General features: G+C 50.9%; 1 protein-coding gene across 2 annotated transcripts; it reads left to right on the top strand.

Annotated features, from left to right (window-relative positions):
• Positions 1–218: 218 nt before the first annotated feature.
• Positions 219–17,605, top strand: ELP6 (elongator acetyltransferase complex subunit 6). 2 transcript variants are annotated; one of them, XM_075588147.1, is made up of 7 exons: positions 219–526; positions 1,679–1,757; positions 2,964–3,034; positions 4,535–4,719; positions 9,163–9,355; positions 11,032–11,178; positions 16,205–17,605. In XM_075588147.1, the coding sequence occupies exons 1-7, from the start codon at positions 473–475 to the stop codon at positions 16,331–16,333; spliced, it is 858 nt and encodes a 285-aa protein (XP_075444262.1). In that variant the 5' UTR covers positions 219–472; the 3' UTR covers positions 16,334–17,605. The 2 variants fall into 2 exon arrangements, with proteins under 2 accessions (XP_075444262.1, XP_075444263.1); XM_075588148.1 differs by having other exon boundaries at positions 230–526; positions 4,535–4,662.
• Positions 17,606–18,403: the final 798 nt, after the last annotated feature.

Below are 18,403 nucleotides of genomic sequence, written 5' to 3'. Positions count from 1 at the left end.
AACAATGCCAACCAAAACATGGCTGCGTGTAGCACTGCCATAATAACAATGCCAGCCAAAACATGGCTGCGTACAGCACTGTCATAATAACAATGCCAGCCAAAACATGGCTGCGTGTAGCACTGCCATAATAACAATGCCAGCCAAAATATGGCTGCGTGTAGCACTGCCATAATAACAATGCCAGCCAAAACATGGCTGCGTGTAGCACTGCCATAATAACAATGCCAGCCAAAACATGGCTGCGTGCAGCACTGCCATAATAACAATGCCAGCCAAAACATGGCACTTTCCGGATCTGTATGTATTTTATAGAGAAACCCATTAGAATGGGAATTGTCCTGTAACGAGACCCGTAGCAGCAGGAAGTCACGCTTTTCAGACTCCATGGCAACCACGTGGGGCGCTGACATTTCCGGCTGGCAGCAGTGTTCCGAGGAGAGGCGGAAATACCGGTATTGTGAGACGGAGAATGTTCCCGGGACTGAGCGTCCTGCTGAGCGCCAGCACGGAGGAAGTGGAGCAGGTGAGACACGTGTCACCTCCGTATACACAGGGACACCCACCTGCCACAGGGACAGTAACATGTCACCTCCGTATACACAGGGTCACCCACCTGTCACAGGGACAGTAACATGTCACCTCCGTATACACAGGGTCACCCACCTGTCACAGGGACAGTAACATGTCACCTCCGTATACACAGGGACACCAACATGTCACCTCTGTACACAGGGACACCCACCTGTCACAGGGACAGTAACATGTCACCTCCGTATACACAGGGACACTCACCTGTCACAGGGACCGTAACATGTCACCTCCATATACACAGGGACACCAACATGTCACCTCTGTACACAGGGTCACCCACCTGTCACAGGGACAGTAACATGTCACCTCCGTATACACAGGGTCACCTACCTGTCACAGGGACAGTAACATGTCACCTCCGTATACACAGGGTCACCCACCTATCACAGGGACAGTAACATGTCACCTCCATATACACAGGGACACCCACCTGTCACAGGGACAGTAACATGTCACCTCCATATACACAAGGACACCCACCTGTCACAGGGACAGTAACATGTCACCTCCATATACACAGGGACACCCACCTGTCACCTCTGTACACAGGGACACCCACCTGTCACAGGGACAGTAACATGTCACCTCCGTATACACAGGGTCACCCACCTGTCACAGGGACAGTAACATGTCACCTCCGTATACACAGGGACACCCACCTGTCACAGGGACAGTAACATGTCACCTCCGTATACACAGGGACAGTAACATGTCACCTCCATATACACAGCAGCCCCCATCTGTCACAGGGACAGTAAGTAACATGTCACCTCCATATACACAGGGACACCCACCTGTCACAGAGACAGTAACATGTCACCTCCATGTACACAGGGACAGTAACATGTCACCTCCAAGCACACAGGGGCACCCACCCGTCGCAGGGACGGTAACGTGTCACCTCCATGTACACAGAGGCACCCACCCGTCGCAGGGACGGTAACGTGTCACCTCCATGTGACAACGTGTTTAATTGAGAAAGCAGTCAGACAGCGCCCCCTGCCTGGGGGTGTATATATGGCATGCAGCGTAGTAATGTTGGGCGTGCTGATATGTTACTTCAGTCTGTGTCCTGTTTTGTCAGGGGAAACTTACCTTGATGTGTGCCAGTAAAACAGACGGCAGTTTCCTGGTGCATCATTTCCTGTCTTACTACTTGAAAGGTAAGTGATGTTCCTGCGTCCCATTGTACCCAGCTGTTCTGTCAACCTTCCTACTGTCTGTCTTCTCCTGCTGGTGTTTGGGTAACAGGGAGATGGCTTCAGGATCACACAGTGTGGGATTGAAGCATGAAAGGCTGGCCCTGCCTGTAAGGTTCCCTTGTGTCTGTCCCAAGCATATGCACCCGCCACCCATCTCTCCTGGATGTCTGCCAAGTCTAGCACCTTCCAACATGAAAAGAATGAACATACTTGTCTAATCTCGAAGGACGGCACGCTGATCTGGAAGCCGCAGGGTTCCCATTCCGAGCACTCACCTGGGGACAATATTCTGTTTCAGTGCGTGTCAAATAATGTTAGTATTCTAATACGCTAAAGATACAGGAAATATAACTTTTACAGAGGGAAGAAGTAAAAATAGAACCAGAACTAACTTAAAAATTGCAGGGCAAGGATATACTGTTTATTAAAGTAGCGTGGAGAAATGTTTAAGTCAGGGCAACCAACAGGTCAGGTTTTTAGCACAGCACAGGTGGATGTGCTTTTATTGCCGGCGATAGCGACGCAACGTCGCGTCAAAACCCTGGCTGAATTACAATGGTATTATAATTCTTTTTTTCTCTGTGTGTCATGGGAATCTCTCTTGCGTTTGCTTCATTTCCTGCTATGTGGTCACTCGCGGTTATCAGAATCTGCATTGATGGGCAGTAGACTGTCTGTTACATTTAATATCCACTGTATTTAATTATAATTTGGTGTATTTTATGAATATATTTAACGCTTCAAATCCACCCCCTTCTGCTCTCTGTCCCAATTCCCTGAAATATCAAAAAGTCTCAGAGCTAAAAAAAAACAAAAAACCCTCAGCATAAAACCTGCCCTGTTTATTCTGAAACAGATGCTGGGCCTCGTGTCAGGCTGATTTATTTACATCCCCATATATCAGAATTAATATTTCCCTCTCACAACCCCCGTGTTTTAATTACATTACTGTTTCAACACCATGCATGTAAAAAATGGCCCAAGAGCGGGTGGGAATTACCTAATCCCGCTGAATCGATTTCCATACAAAAGATGTCATCGTTCTCACATTCATGATGGCTATTTCGGGAGGGCTGTCACAAGCTGTGCTTTTTCCGGTAGTTCAGTCACTAGACTTGTGCAGGACTGTATTACATAACCTGATTCCATGTGTTACTCTGTTCCCAGCTGGCTGTAAGGTGTGCTTTGTGGCTCTGGTCCAATCCTTCAGTCACTATAACATCATCGCGCAGAAGCTGGTAAGAGCACCGCACCTCGTACCTCTATCACTCACTCCTGTCTTATCCTCTGCTCATGGGAAGAGATCCATACTTACAGGGCTATTAAACATATCTGAAATGATGCAGAACGTCTTAAACATGCCCGGTCTGTGCCTTTCTGTTTGGACTTGGGACTTCTAACTCCGTTACATCTAGTTATAGGCTAAAGCAGTAACATTCCGGGCATTATTGAAAACCCTGCTCTCTGATTGGTTAAATTTCCGGGCATTATCCAATCAGTAATGCCCGGAATTTTAGCAGCTTGCAATGTGTAGTTTTCAATGTGTATATTTCCAGCCAATCAGCTTTCAGAACTGCTGAGACAGGGCAGGGGATTGGTCAGAAAGTATCAGCCATGGGTTGACTCCTCCCCCTCCTGAGCTGACTGAGATTTTCTGAGCAGATTCAGTTGAATTGGGGGGGGGGGGGGAGGGGGAGAGAGTCTGCAAAGTTTAGTAAGTGCATTTTGTATTGTGGCTACAGTGTGTGTGTGTGTGTGTGTCAGTAGCAGTGTTTATGGGTATAGCAGCAGTTGTGTTGTGTTGTGTTGTGCTGTGCTGCAGCAGAGTTTGTGTGTGTGTAGAGCTGCTGTGTTGTGTGTAGATCTGCTGTGTGTGTAGAAGTGCTATGTTGTGTGTGTGTGTGTGTATAGAGGTGGTGTGTGTGTGTGTAGATCTGCTGTGTTGTGTGTTGAGCTGCTGTGTGTGTAAAGGTGCTGTGTTGTGTGTGTGTGAGGGGGCGGCAGTGTGTGATATAGATATCTGCAGTGTAAGCGTATATAGAGGTGGTTTCTTGTATTTACCCTTTCATTTTAATTAAAAAAATCTATTTAACTATACAAAAGTGTCTATTATTTATGAAATAAGCCTACATTTAGCCTATAATAGTAATAATCCCCGAAGAACAGGGCATTACTGTCCAATAATGCCCTGGCTGGGTTAATGTCCCTCGGCTTCGCCTCGGGCCTTCAACTCTTCCAGCCAGGGCATTATTGTCCAGTAATGCCCTGTTCTTCGGGGATTATTACCTAAATATGTGTGCGCTGCTTTGCAAAGGTTTGTGATCCGGTAATGCTTTCTACATCCAGCGAGGAGGAGGGCCTGTGATCTTGCACCAGACCTGCCCAGCGTGCGGCCCTTGTAAATATCCATTGTGAGGGTATATGCTGGGGTAATCATGGCTGACGTGATGGAGCACTCTGTAAAACTCGAGGAGACTCGCATTCGTGAATAACAGAATAAACCTGCTCTGGGCAAATAGCTACTTCTGTAAACCGTGTTTCTACAGAGCCCTGTATGTCCTTCTCATACTGTTCTGTGCATACTTGCAGTATTGGGTACAAAGCGTCCTTTCCCCCCCACGATTGCTAGAGAGTACTTACTGTTCATGGGGTTTTAAAATATGCTGCGGGTGCTCTCCAAAGCCATATTGTGATCCTTTATGAAAGCCTGTCTCTCCGTTTTCCCCTCCATGGCACAGGGAGGGAATCTGGTTGCTGCCAGGGATGAGGGACAGTTGGTCTTCCTGGAGGGGCTGAGGTCCTGCACAGACTTGCTGTTTGGTGACGAGACAGAAACGGAAGGACCGGATCCTCTTCACTTCCTGAGGTGCGGCAAGTTCTCCGCCTCTTGGTCAGCGGTGAGGGGCGACCTCATGGTTGGGCGGTAAGGGGCGACCTAATGGTGGGGCGGTCAGCAGTGAGGGGTGACCTCATGGTGGGGAGGTCAGCGGTGAGGGGCGACCTCATGGTGGGGCGGTCAGCGGTGAGGGGCGACCTCATGGTGGGGCGGTCAGCGGTGAGGGGCGACCTCATGGTGGGGCGGTCAGCGGTGAGGGGCGACCTCATGGTGGGGCGGTCAGCGGTGAGGGGCGACCACATGGTGGGGCGGTCAGCGGTGAGGGGCGACCTCATGGTGGGGCGGTCGGCGGTGAGGGGCGACCTCGTGGTGGGGCGGTCAGCGGTGAGGGGCGACCTCATGGTGGGGCGGTCAGCGGTGAGGGGCGACCTCATGGTGGGGCGGTCAGCAGTAAGGGGCGACCTCATGGTGGGGCGGTAAGGGGCACCCTCATGGTGGGGCGGGCAGCGGTGAGGGGCGACCTCATGGTGGGGCGGTCAGCGGTGAGGGGCGACCTCATGGTGGGGCGGTCAGCGGTAAGGGGCGACCTCATGGTGGGGCGGTCAGCGGTAAGGGGCGACCTCATGGTGGGGCGGTCAGCGGTATGGGGCGACCTCATGGTGGGGCGGTCAGCGGTATGGGGCAACCACATGGTGGGGCGGTCAGCGGTGAGGGGTAACCTCATGGTGGGGCGGTCAGCGGTGAGGGGCGACCTCATGGTGGGGCGGCCAGCGGTGAGGGTCGACCTCATGGTGGGGCGGTCAGCGGTAAGGGGCGACCTCATGGTGGGGCGGTCAGCGGTAAGGGGCGACCTCATGGTGGGGCAGTCAGCGGTAAGGGGCGACCTCAAGGTGGGGCGGTCAGCAGTATGGGGTGACCTCATGGTGGGGCGGTCAGCGGTATGGGGCAACCACATGGTGGGGCGGTCAGCGGTGAGGGGTAACCTCATGGTGGGGCGGTCAGCGGTGAGGGGCGACCTCATGGTGGGGCGGTCAGCAGTGACCTCATGGTGGGGTGGTCAGCGGTATGGGGCGACCACATGGTGGGGCGGTCAGCGGTATGGGGCGACCACATGGTGGGGCGGTCAGCGGTGAGGGGCGACCTCATGGTGGGGCGGTCAGCGGTGAGGGGCGACCTGATGGTGGGGCGGTGAGGGGCGACCTCGTGGTGGGGCGGTCAGTGGTGAGGGGCGACCTCATAGTGGGGCGGTCAGCAGTAAGGGGCGACCTCATGGTGGGGCGGTAAGGGGCGACCTCATGGTGGGGCGGTCAGCGGTGAGGGGCGACCGCATGGTGGGGCGGTGAGGGGCGACCTCATGGTGGGGCGGTCAGCGGTGAGGGGCGACCTCATGGTGGGGCGGTCAGCAGTGAGGGTGACCTCATGGTGGGGCGGTCAGCGGTGAGGGGCGACCTCATGGTGGGGTGGTCAGCGGTGAGGGGCGACCTCATGGTGGGGCGGTCAGCGGTGAGGGGCGACCTCATGGTGGGCGGTCAGCGGTGAGGGGCGACCTCATGGTGGGGTGGTCAGCGGTAAGGGGCGACCTCATGGTGGGGCGGTTAGCGGTAAGGGGCGACCTCATGGTGGGGTGGTCAGCGGTAAGGGGCGACCTCATGGTGGGGCGGTCAGCGGTATGGGGCGACCACATGGTGGGGCGGTCAGCGGTGAGGGGTAACCTCATGGTGGGGCGGTCAGCGGTGAGGGGTGACCTCATGGTGGGGCAGTCAGCAGTGACCTCATGGTGGGGTGGTCAGCGGTATGGGGCGACCACATGGTGGGGCGGTCAGCAGTGACCTCATGGTGGGGTGGTCAGCGGTGAGGGGCGACCTCATGGTGGGGCGGTCAGCGGTGAGGGGCGACCTCATGGTGGGGCGGTCAGCGGTGAGGGGCGACCTAATGGTGGGGCGGTCAGCGGTAAGGGGCGACCACACGGCGGGGCGGTCAGCGGTAAGGGGCGACCACACGGCGGGGCGGTCAGCGGTAAGGGGCGACCACACGGTGGGGCGGTCAGCGGTAAGGGGCGACCACACGGTGGGGCGGTTAGGGGTGACATGAAGGGAGGAGTCCCAAGCAGGCCCAGCTTTACTAAACAGTGCTAAGCCTGAGAACACCTTGAGTACGGTTGACTTGACTTATTGTTTTTCTTGGTAAAAAAAAGAAAAACAACCTTTGGTAAATAATGGAACGCTGTAATTGGCTTCTGGAAACCAATCTAACCCCGATGGTATGTTCTTGGTAATAAAGATGACATTATTTTTATGAAGGAGGACGAATGATGCCCGTGTAACAGAGTATTATTGGTATTTTTCTGCCTCTGAATGTCCGTGCGAGAGGTAGCAGGGCTCAATTATTCTCTCTCTGCTGATTCCATCTGCCAGGTCTGCTGTGGCATTAACCACAAGGGATGCAATGTTTCCGCTACTTTCCTACATGGCGTTCCAGCGCACGTTAATTAGGGAATTATTTATTTATAAAATGTGTTACCAGGAAGTAATACATTGAGAGGTACCGCTCGTTTTCGAGTATGTCCTGGGCACAGAGTTATGACAGATTCATGGTTACAATAAGTGAGCAGGGTTATACATTATATACAAGACATTAGAAAAAGGGGGAAGGGTCCTCAGGCGCGTTGCTCCGCTTGTGTCTCCACGGCGTTTAGGACGTATGAAATTGAAGGGAAGAAAGGGGAACCACAGTGAAAAAACAACACACAGGTTATATGCAATTCACTTCTTCATTTATGGGGAGGGGGGGAGGGGTAGACAATAAAAATTCACTTCTAGGAGGAGACACACTCACATCTAGTCTCCAATTCTGATTAGATAATTTCTCCTCTGTGGATGATTGGATGGGGTGGGGATAAGGGGATGCCTCCTGGTATAAGCGACCAATATCTATTGGCATAGGAAGGAGATGTCGCCAGACTCCACAGCGCGTCCCTTTCCGGGATGGGGTGTCTTGTCCTGGCTGGTTCCCTGCTGGCAAGTTCTTATTGTTTGTGCATTGAGTTCGGCAGGCTGCAGAAAGGATATCCAGAAGCCCGTGCACAGGCTGGACCCCTCTCCGGCTGTCTTTCCCCTCTGCACACACGATATACAGCTCCTTTGTTCCGCTGCGCATGCGCATGCGCACACGGCAAGATGCTGGGCCAAATGGCAGGGAAGTCAAACTCCTCACTACGGTGGCTTGCGGTGACCAAAAAACGTCAGACGTGTTTCGCTATTGCTTCCTCAGTGACGTCACTGAGGAGTTTGACTTCCCTGCCATTTGGCCCAGCATCTTGCCGTGTTCGCATGCGCATGCGCAGCGGAACAAAGGAGCTGTATATCGTGTGTGCAGAGGGGAAAGACAGCCGGAGAGGGGTCCAGCCTGTGCACGGGCTTCTGGATATCCTTTCTGCAGCCTGCCGAACTCAATGCACAAACAATAAGAACTTGCCAGCAGGGAACCAGCCAGGACAAGACACCCCATCCCGGAAAGGGACGCGCTGTGGAGTCTGGCGACATCTCCTTCCTATGCCAATAGATATTGGTCGCTTATACCAGGAGGCATCCCCTTATCCCCACCCCATCCAATCATCCACAGAGGAGAAATCATCTAATCAGAATTGGAGACTAGATGTGAGTGTGTCTCCTCCTAGAAGTGAATTTTTATTGTCTACCCCTCCCCCCCCTCCCTATAAATGAAGAAGTGAATTGCATATAACCTTTGTGTTGTTTTTTCACTGTGGTTCCCCTTTCTTCCCTTCAATATCATACGTCCTAAACGCCGTGGAGACACAAGCGGAGCAATGCGCCTGAGGACCCTTCCCCTTTTTTCTACCTAAACCTGTACAGAGGTTGGTGAATCACCTCTGAGAGACTCGGGCAGCGAATCTCCTTTTGTGGAAAGAACTGGAGCCACACATTGAACAGTAGGATATTCTTTTTGGCGCAACTTCTCTTTTCTTGCTATATACAAGACATTGCATGCACAGTAAGAGATAATATATATTATAGGCGTATGTAACAGTTACAGACCAGGTTAAAATGAGACGGCTTCATTTTTTAAAGAACTTAGACTGGTGGCGGCTGTGAGAGTCTCCGGTAGACTGTTCCAATTTTGGGGTGCACGGTAAGAGAAGGAGGAGCGGCCGGATACTTTTCAATATCAATTAAATCACTAACAGCTTTATACACGCGCAGAATCGAACGGTGAAAATATGGAACAAATGTTAGCAGCAGCAGGTTGCTAAATTTGGAGAAATGGCAGGTTTTGGGTAACGAGTTTAGTGGTGATTTATAAAACGATACAAAAACAGGCCCACAAAGGGCTGTGCAGCTGCTGCTCTGTGCGGGAGACGCGTTCCACTGCAATGAGTGAGACTACAATCTTCTCTAGCACAGGGAGGCGGCCTCACAGGAGGGCCACGACCCATACATGTTTTGTGGCCTTGCTGTGCGGAGTCTGCCTATTCATTGGTGTCATTGGCGATGTTCCCTCATTCTCTTGCAGTTCACAAGGGTCAGACCTGAAGCCTCTATATGACTTTGTTTGCTCCGCGCTGGCGCCCACTACAGGCGAGACGTGGAAGGGCCCCGTGCTGATGTTGGATGATGTCAGCGTGCTGCTCAGTCTGGGGGTAACATCCCTACAGCTGCTGGATTTCATGCATTACTGCAGAGCTACAGTCTGCTCCCAACTCAAGGTAGAGAGTGTGAGAGTGTGAGAGTGTGAGGGTGTGAGGGTGTGAGGGTGTGAGGGTGTGAGAGTGTGAGAGTGTGAGAGTGTGAGAGTGTGAGAGTGTGAGAGTGTGAGAGTGTGAGAGTGTGAGAGTGTGAGAGTGTGAGAGTGTGAGAGTGTGAGAGTGTGAGAGTGTGAGAGTGTGAGAGTCTTTATATTTAAGGTTATGGTGGGTAAAGCATACATGCATTGGCTTAAGGGTTGTTCATGTAATGTGAGCTTGAGACAAAAGGTGCTATAAGTGTGTGTCTTATCTTTGTTTTCAAACACTCGTCTTTTCTGGACATAGGGGCAGATGGTACAGTGCCCACACTAGTGCGAACCTTGGAGTTGAGGAAAGAATCCCCTATTTGAAATGGTTTTATTACTTCTGCATAAACTAGGTGAAACATAGCTGCCTATGGTTTGGGATTTGGAGAAAAGTATCTTAGGGCGGTGAGATTCAATGTTGCATAATAGGGGATCCAGAGACAGCGCAGTGTTTGTTTATAATAGCAGGTATGCTACTAGCTATACTGATCGCTATATTGTGTAATGAAGTACCACATACTGGATGGTGTTTCCTACAACGTGATTCTCTTTGCCAGATCTATTTGTAACCATAGAGATGAGATCAGTCCTATTCCTTGATTGTGCATACTCAAATGCCTCTTCTTATTGTATTATTATTATTATATGTATTATTGCTTATTGCAACCTCTCTGTAAGAATCGATTTCTAAGATCAATAGATCTAGTTTTGAAATCTTCCAACGATGAACAATTGTCCTTTGGGAATAGCTTTGAAGAGGGATCTTTTATGGCAACTCCCGGCATGTAGCAAAGCATTTGTATTTATTATTTATTTATACAATGTTTTACCAGGAAGTAATACACTGAGAGTTATCACGTGTGTCCTGGGCACTGACTTATGCTGACAGATACATGGTTACAAATACATAGTTCTTGCACTAAGTGAGCAGGGTTATACATTGTATACAAGACATTGCATGCACAGTTAGAGATAATATATGTTATAGGCGTATGTAACAGTTACAGACCAGATTAAAATGTGAAACCGCTTTAGTTTTGAAAGAACTTAGACTGGTGGTGGCTGTGAGAGTCTCCGGTAGACTGTTCCAGTTGTTGGGTGCACGGTAAGAGTCTCCGGTAGACTGTTCCAGTTGTGGGGTGCACGGTTAGAGTCTCCGGTAGACTGTTCCAGTTGTGGGGTGCACGGTAAGAGTCTCCGGTAGACTGTTCCAGTTGTGGGGTGCACGGTTTGGAGTCTCCGGTAGACTGTTCCAGTTGTGGGGTGCACGGTAAGAGTCTCCGGTAGACTGTTCCAGTTGTGGGGTGCACGGTAAGAGTCCCCGGTAGACTGTTCCAGTTGTGGGGTGCACGGTAAGAGTCTCCGGTAGACTGTTCCAGTTGTGGGGTGCACGGTAAGAGTCTCCGGTAGACTGTTCCAGTTGTGGGGTGCACGGTAAGAGGAGGTATTAGGACTTAGATAAAGATCCAATAACATTTTAGGTGTGAAATATGTGACAATCCTAAGGGTCTCGCAAACCTTTTCTTGCTACTGTGTATATATGTGTATATATCTATATATCTATATATCGGCCACACTGCACACTTTTTGCCATTGTTTGTTGTGTGTCAGGGAAACCTGCTGTGCCTGGTGCGTTGTGACGAGGAGTCGGAGGACGAGGACAATGAACTAGTGATGACGTCTCTCTGTCACCAGAGCAGCCTGATCCTGCGGGCTGAGGGCCTGGCAACCGGCTTCTGTAAGGATGTGCACGGGCAGGTGAGTGGCGACACGGTAACGGGAGGAGGTCCCCGGAGCCGACATTGACGGGGTCCAGCTCCGGAGACCCCCTGCTTCAATGCTGTATTGAAGAGAAAACGGCTGGGATTGCCTCTTCATATAGGGCGATCATCACCCGGGACACATGTCGCGCATACGTGAACAGCGAGAGCCGACTGCGCATGCGTGGCTGGCAAGCGCTGATAAAAACCAGGACTGGGGTATGTGACGTAACACCAATGACGGTCACGATAAGAGACCAGGAAGTAATACCGACTGATGCCTGCGGAGATGCGGTTGTGTGAATACCCCCACGGTGGGATTCGGAAGCTAATTTAGCCTATTCAGTTTATAATGCGCCATGTTGTCCCTGTAGATATTTCTATATTCCTGGAGGGCAACATGAGACCTGATCTCACGGCGCCTTATGGTTAACTTGTGATCATTTGATACTAACTAATGACATTACCACAGGGCATAATAGGTCACCTAGAGACAGCACCCTGCATGAAGGTAGCGTCCACTTAAGGTACCAATATAGCCTACAGGCATACCCCGGTTTAAGGACACTCACTTTAAGTACACTCGCGAGTAAGCACATTTCGCTCAATAGGCAAACATCAGCTCACGCATGCGCCAGTCAGCACGTCCTGAATAGCAATACCGGCTCCCTACCTGTACCGAAGCTGTGCGCAAGCGGGGGAGACTATAGAGCCTGTTACACATGTATTATTTACATCAGTTATGCACGTATATAACGATTGCAGTACAGTACATGCATCGATAAGTGGGAAAAAGGGAGTGCTTCACTTTAAGTACATTTTCACTTTACATACATGCACCGGTCCCATTGCGTACATTAATGCGGGGTATGCCTGTATATGTGTGTGTGATATAGATATTCATACCTCTGAAGAGTATCTCCTTTGAAGTATCTATGACCAATACTTACCTATGATTATTAAATCATTATCCCATACTGTATACCTGTGTTATATCATTTTTTATAAACACATATATATATATTTACACTAAGGGATAGTGTGCAAGCATTTATCTACTCATGAGGTATATACGTTAGTAGGATTACTGATATACCTACACTGATACTAATATATACCTATATACCTATACAGCTAGCTGTGGGGATTTTAATTCCTGTGTATATTATCACGTCTTTCGTCGAATTTTACATTTGTTAAGTTTATTCTTGTTATTTTCTATGAGACATGTTATGTTCCCGTGTGGCCCCCAGGGGGCTCTCTCTATATCACCTGTCTTTAAAGGTAGCTATTTCTCCGTTAGGCTAAGGCCCCGCTCCCTCCGTCAGCGCTCCCGCACTGCAGACAGGCGGGGCGCTGAAAGACACAGACCGCGATATGCGGTCTGTAGTGAGCGAGGGCCGGAGCGGGAGGTGGGCGGGAGTGGGGAGGCTTGAGCGGGAGGGGGGAGGCTTGAGCGGGGGCGTGGCTTGAGTGGGAGGGGGGGCGTGGCTTGAGCGGAGGGACCCGCTACTCTCCTCCCCCCCCCCCCTCCCTCCCTCCACGGGCTCGGGCTGGAGCTGCTGATCACAATGTAATCACAAGCAACACACACACACGCAGGCACTCATACACACGCGCAGGCACACACACACACACACACAGAGGCAAGCACTCACGCTCTCAGACACACAGACACACACAGACAGGCACTCACGCTACTTTCCCTCCACACTCCTCCCCGCTCCCCGAAGCCTCTCCTCCCGAAGCCTCCCCTCCTCATTGGCTCACAGCCACACCACGTGACGCGTCAACGCTAGGGAACACCATTCTCTTGTATCTCCTGCCGGCTGACGCGTCACAGCGTGTAGTGAGCTGTGCAGCCAGGGGGGACCGGGACCAGCTCGCGAGGATTCCCCTGCTGGTGGGGAAAGCCCGTGCAGCCGCCCGCGCCGCCGGGCGCAGCGGGTCCCAGCCCTTAGGCTGAGGACCCGCTGCAGACGGCCGCGCACGGGCCACCAGCCCCTCACTTCCTGCCTGTCTGTCCCCGCTGCCTCCTTCCGGCGACGCTCACTACGCGCTGTGACGCGTCAGCCGCCAGGGGATGCAAGAGAATTGCGATCCCGAGCGGTGACGCGTCACATGGTGAGCATATCGGCGGCGGGGGCTGGAGTGTCAGAGCTTCTCCCACCTCCAAAAGGTAGGGTGTGTAGTGTGCGACGGACCGACGGGGGGGACGAACGGACCGACCGGGGGGGTGAGGGGGGACAGCACGGAGAGCGAGCAGCAGAGGGCATGTGTGGGGGCTCCCTCTTGCAGCCCGGGAGACCCCCGCTGCAGCCCTCCGCTCAAACCACGCCCTCCCCCCCGCTCCAGCTCCCGCTCCCTACAGGCCGCAGGTAGCGGTCAATTGCCTCTCCACGCGCCGCCTGCATGCAGTGTGGGCGCGCTGACAAGGGGCTGGGACCCGCTGCGCCTGGTGGCGCGGGCGGCCGCGTGAGCGTTCCCCACCAGCAGGGGAATCCTTCCTAGCCGGTCCAAGTCCCCCCTCGCTGCACAGCTCACTACGCGCATTGACGCGTCAGCCGCCAGGGGATGCAAGAAAATTGTGATCCCGAGCGGTGACGCGTCACGTGGTGCGCTGATGAGACAATCAGCGGCGGGAGCTGTCAGACAGCTTCCTACACAAGGTAGGGGGTGATGTGTGTGTCTGCACGTGCACCTGCGTGTCAGTGTGTGGGGGAAGGGGGAGGGAGCTGCTTACCTTCCAGCAGCCCGCAGCAGCTCCCTCCTGTCCTGCAGACCGAGCCCGTGGAGGGAGGTGGGGGGTAGCGGGTCCCTCCGCTCAAACCACGCCCCCCCTCCTCCCACTCCCGCCCCCCTCCCTGCAGACCGCATATCGCAGTCTGTGTCTGTCAGCGCGCCGCCTGTCTGCAGTGCGGGCGCGCTGACTGAGGGAGCGGGGCCTCGGCCTTTGTGGTTATATACAGTACATATGTTCCACGTGTTTCTATTCATAGGGCTCCAGTGACCCCTTGTGGTCATTATCTATGTGTTATTTTGTATATATTTTCCCTATGCACCTAGCCAACTTTATGGAATATTTGGTGAGCCGTCTGTTGCCACGGGGTTTTTTTTTTTTTTAAACAGGACTGGCCAGAAAATTCGGGACCTAGGACAAATGGCTAAAGACCGGCACATCTGGTCACCCTACCTTTAAAGTGTCCGATCTAATTATTTGCAAATTTCTTGCATTTGACAGAGCCGCAAGCAGAACCGTTAAAGTGATTGTTACCATGTGTCACAGCGGTTTCTACCTGAGAATAGACGAGAGAACAGTCGCTGTATTAACTAGTTCATGCAAGAGAAATACAATCGTTAAAATAGCCAGAACTTTGAGCTGCGTGGGCCAATAAGAAAGAAATACAGTGGAAGGGTTTGGTGAACACACAGCTGATAAACAGATGGATATATAGAGAAAATATATCAGTAATCACAAAACACGGGATATGTGAAATGCAAATTATTAACAGCCTTATAAGGGGGGTATGTGATGGGGAAATGCAGATTACACGTGTATATCCGTGTAATGATGAAAAAGCTATACTCGCACGGCCATGTGTGAGCCCCTTCTCATCACATGGTATCTTTGCAATAGCTTCCGGGAATGGTGTGTTGTGTCTCCCGTCCTGCGTGCCGTCCCGATAAGGAGGGTTCCTGTCGGTTCCGTGCACTGCTTCCTCTTCTTATACCCAGCTAGGGTGGCTAACACAGCTGCAGGTGCGCCATATGGAATCTCTAATTACTAATGCTAATCGGGAATCTGAGGAAGGAAGTTAATCCGAAACGCGTCATTCCTGCTCGGTCGCGTGCCGTCGTGTTGTGCACGGAAGGGCCACCGTAGCCGCCACGTTACCTGCTGCGGTCCTGCGATGGGACGCGGTTAGCAGGAAAACACCGCGCCAGAGCGAACAGGACGGACGCTTGGACCGGAAGTGTAAACTTGTGTGCGAGTTTATATTTACTTCTTTGTTTTATTAAAGTGTTTATTATCCTAATATTCCGCCTGTATCCTCCTTATTGGGACGGCACACATACCATTCACGGAAGCTATTGCAAAGGTACCATCTGATGAGAAGGGGCTCACACATGGCCGTGCGAGTATAGCTTTTTCATCATTACACGGATATACACGTGTAATCTGCATTTCCCCATCACATACCCCCCTTATAAGGCTGTTAATAATTTGCATTTCACATATCCCGTGTTTTGTGACTACTGATATATTTATCACCGCCCCTTCTGCTTTACCGCCGCCTGAGGATCAAGGGACGATTCCTCTCGGGTTGAGCTGCCTAACCCACAAAGGGGCCAGTATAAACAGTGTTACTTGGTTTCTTCCCCTTTTTATATATATATATATTTTTGCACTTCTATTTTGTTATAGAGGCAAGGTATGTCTATTTACCCTGAAGTATTGTGAGGGAGCGCCGTAGTGATCTCCATTTGCACAATAAGAAAAAATACGGAGTGCCACTTTTCTTATTCAGCGATCCGATGAGGCTGCGAAACGCGCGCGCTATAAGCCATTTGCTGGTCCGAATGTTCATGGTTCTAATAGCCGTATTAGTTCTGGAGAAATGTAGATTTGTTGTAGGTTGGGATACCTTGTAATGGACCAACATTACCGCTCTTTACAGTTGGAGTTAGTGTACAGAACATTTTACCCTCACATATTTCTTCCTCACAGGATACTGTAAGAAAAAGCCCTATCAAGTTTCCAAACACTATTTTTTTGATCTATGAAAAAAACCTAATGTTGGACACTTTAAAAGTTCTTGCACCCTAGAACAACACAACGTTGTCTTGCTTGTTAATACGTACTTTAAAGCTCGTAAGCCCGTTGTGACAGAACTTGGCTCCCTGTCCCGACCGTTTCATACCTCCGCTTTATAAACCTTCCATATCCAGACTGGTGAGAGACGCCCCAGCTGGGCCTCCTGTACCATGGACTGGAACTAACCCCCTTTCCTGTCACGTTGCAGCTAAAGATCACCTGGAGGGCCCCTTCCCGCGGCAAAGGGGGGAGAGACCGCTCGGAAATTTACCAGTACAAAATCCACGACAAAAATGTCACCTTTTTTGCCAGAGGGCTGTCCGCAGCAGTGCTCTGATCGCCAGACCACTCTCCCAGCAAACAGCATTTACCCCGCCAGTGCTGGTGGGTCCATGCCAAGGGAGTGCCAGGGCCACCACAGCCGTGGGCAAGCGAGGATATGCCGGAGGGGCCAATGTGTACAAGCCTGGAGAGCGCTACAGATCAGGAGATGACCCCTTCAACCAACAATGGTCATCATGATCACCTTTGGTGTCCGCAACGCATTGCAGAGCTAGATTTTCTATAACTCTGGTACGTAACGAATGTTACAGCTGGAAGCTTTGCCAGATTGTCCATCTGCATAGACTTATTTTTTTTTTTGTTTTTTTTTTTTCCAACCCTATAAAATGGGGTGAGGGGGGAGATATGTAAATATGGTAAAGGCAGATCGGCGCTTCTCCGAGGGGTCACAGGGAGTACCCTACACGGGCGCCAGTACATTTGCTGCATCATTTACACTGCAACAATACCACAGACGCAAAGGATTCTGGGTTTTACCTGGTGTAACCTCATTATGTAACAAAAGACTGTCAATGCCCTAATCTAGTACAGAAAACCCGTAACACTAATCGTTTTAGGCGGCCACAAGGATAAAGTGCCCTGTGTCAGGACTGCCCCAGGGCACGGAGGGGGAATCAGCGGCTTATTTAGGAGTTACATGTATATGTTTAATCCTTTTTTGAAGGGTATTAAGAATCTGTTGGGGATGTGATCATCGCGTAAGTATATTAGTTGGTTATGCAAATATCTAACAATTTGATCATTTGAGAGTGTTTAATGCTTGTTAAAAAAAAAAACACCCCCCAAAAATATATATATAAAAAAAAACACCCCAAAAAAACAAACAGAAAATTGATGGTGTGTTAAAAAGGGAAATATTTGACATTAACAGTGTCTTGCGGAAGCTGGGGTGACGTCCCGCAGACGCCAGGGTACAAGGGAAAGTGAGCAGAGGTTTTGGTACTTAAAATGTGTCGCACCAATAGCCTTTTGTTACTAAAGGATGTGTGTAACACGGCAGGGATCAGCCTGCAGCTTTTTATGGGGTTCATTCTATAAACGCAGAAGATCTCCATTGCAGAAAACTCCCAGACTTGCATGTGTGTTTTCGTCCCGATTGCCGCGAGATCCCAGGAATGAGAGAGACCCGTCCTTAGAATCGGTAAATGAGACTCTTTAGAGTAACCTTAGCCGCTGTGGGTTCTTGTACAGATTTGCCATTTCGTTAACATGTTTGTCCCCAAGTCCGACACAAGTGTCTTATTTCAATAAATATTGATATCCATGACTGGTTTTTTTTTTGTTTTTTTTAAATTATTTGAGGAAAAACTGCTTGAGATCTCATCCCTGATCACTGCAGCATTGGGACCACGGAAGAACATGAACCCCTAACAGAAGCAGTGTGTTCTGTCTATGAGAACATCTTAACCACTTGAATGCTAGAGGTGCATTGAATGGGTTAAATAAGACAATTGTTTGAAATGGTTCAATGGAGCCCGATGTGGGGGGTGTGAGGGGGGAGTGTTTCTACCTTACTGAAAGTCAGCGAGCGGGATTGCACTTACAGAAAGATGCATCTGGCCCAGAAATCCTGGCGCCTCCCAAACAAACACTTCGCGGTCAGAAGCAGTGAGGGCAGTCGTCCTCAAGCCCCCACACCCCCCGCCAACAGGTCAGGTTTTCAGGATATCCCTGCTTCAGCAATCGAAAGTTCAATAGAAATCTGGGGCTCAAAAATATTCCAACAGCAAAAGAGACTGTAGAGGTCTCCTTGAAACTTGAGATACTGTGTATCAAAAATATGGATAGGAGCAGGCCCATAAATGTTTGAGGAGTATACTGTACATGCGGGGGTATACAGAGGTACCTGCCTCACTCATAGGAGCGTGTAAGTGCATGCGACTGAACCACACACTGCCCCGCCTGACACCTCTCCAAGGCGTGCTCAGGATGTGATGGACATGGCCTCAGCCAATGACAGTGGGCTCTGGAGAGGCGGGACTAGGAGAGTCTTTAAGAGTCCCTGGCAGAGCATGCGGGAGAAGAGCTGCTGGAGACCCTGAGGTGCTTGGGAGTGATGAGGAGC

Source organism: Ascaphus truei, chromosome 2 (assembly GCF_040206685.1).
Source record: "Ascaphus truei isolate aAscTru1 chromosome 2, aAscTru1.hap1, whole genome shotgun sequence".
NCBI classification, from domain to species: domain Eukaryota; kingdom Metazoa; phylum Chordata; class Amphibia; order Anura; family Ascaphidae; genus Ascaphus; species Ascaphus truei.
Note: the sequence above shows the minus strand (reverse complement) of the source record. Positions and strands in the feature narration are given on the sequence as shown.

Coding starts and splice junctions, on each gene's coding strand:
- ELP6 (XM_075588147.1), top strand. CDS start 473: ATGTTCCCGGGACTGAGCGTCCTGCTGAGCGCCAGCACGGAGGAAGTG. Junction 3,035..4,534: donor ACATCATCGCGCAGAAGCTG/GTAAGAGCACCG, acceptor TCCATGGCACAG/GGAGGGAATCTGGTTGCTGC. Junction 4,720..9,162: donor GGCGACCTCATGGTTGGGCG/GTAAGGGGCGAC, acceptor ATTCTCTTGCAG/TTCACAAGGGTCAGACCTGA.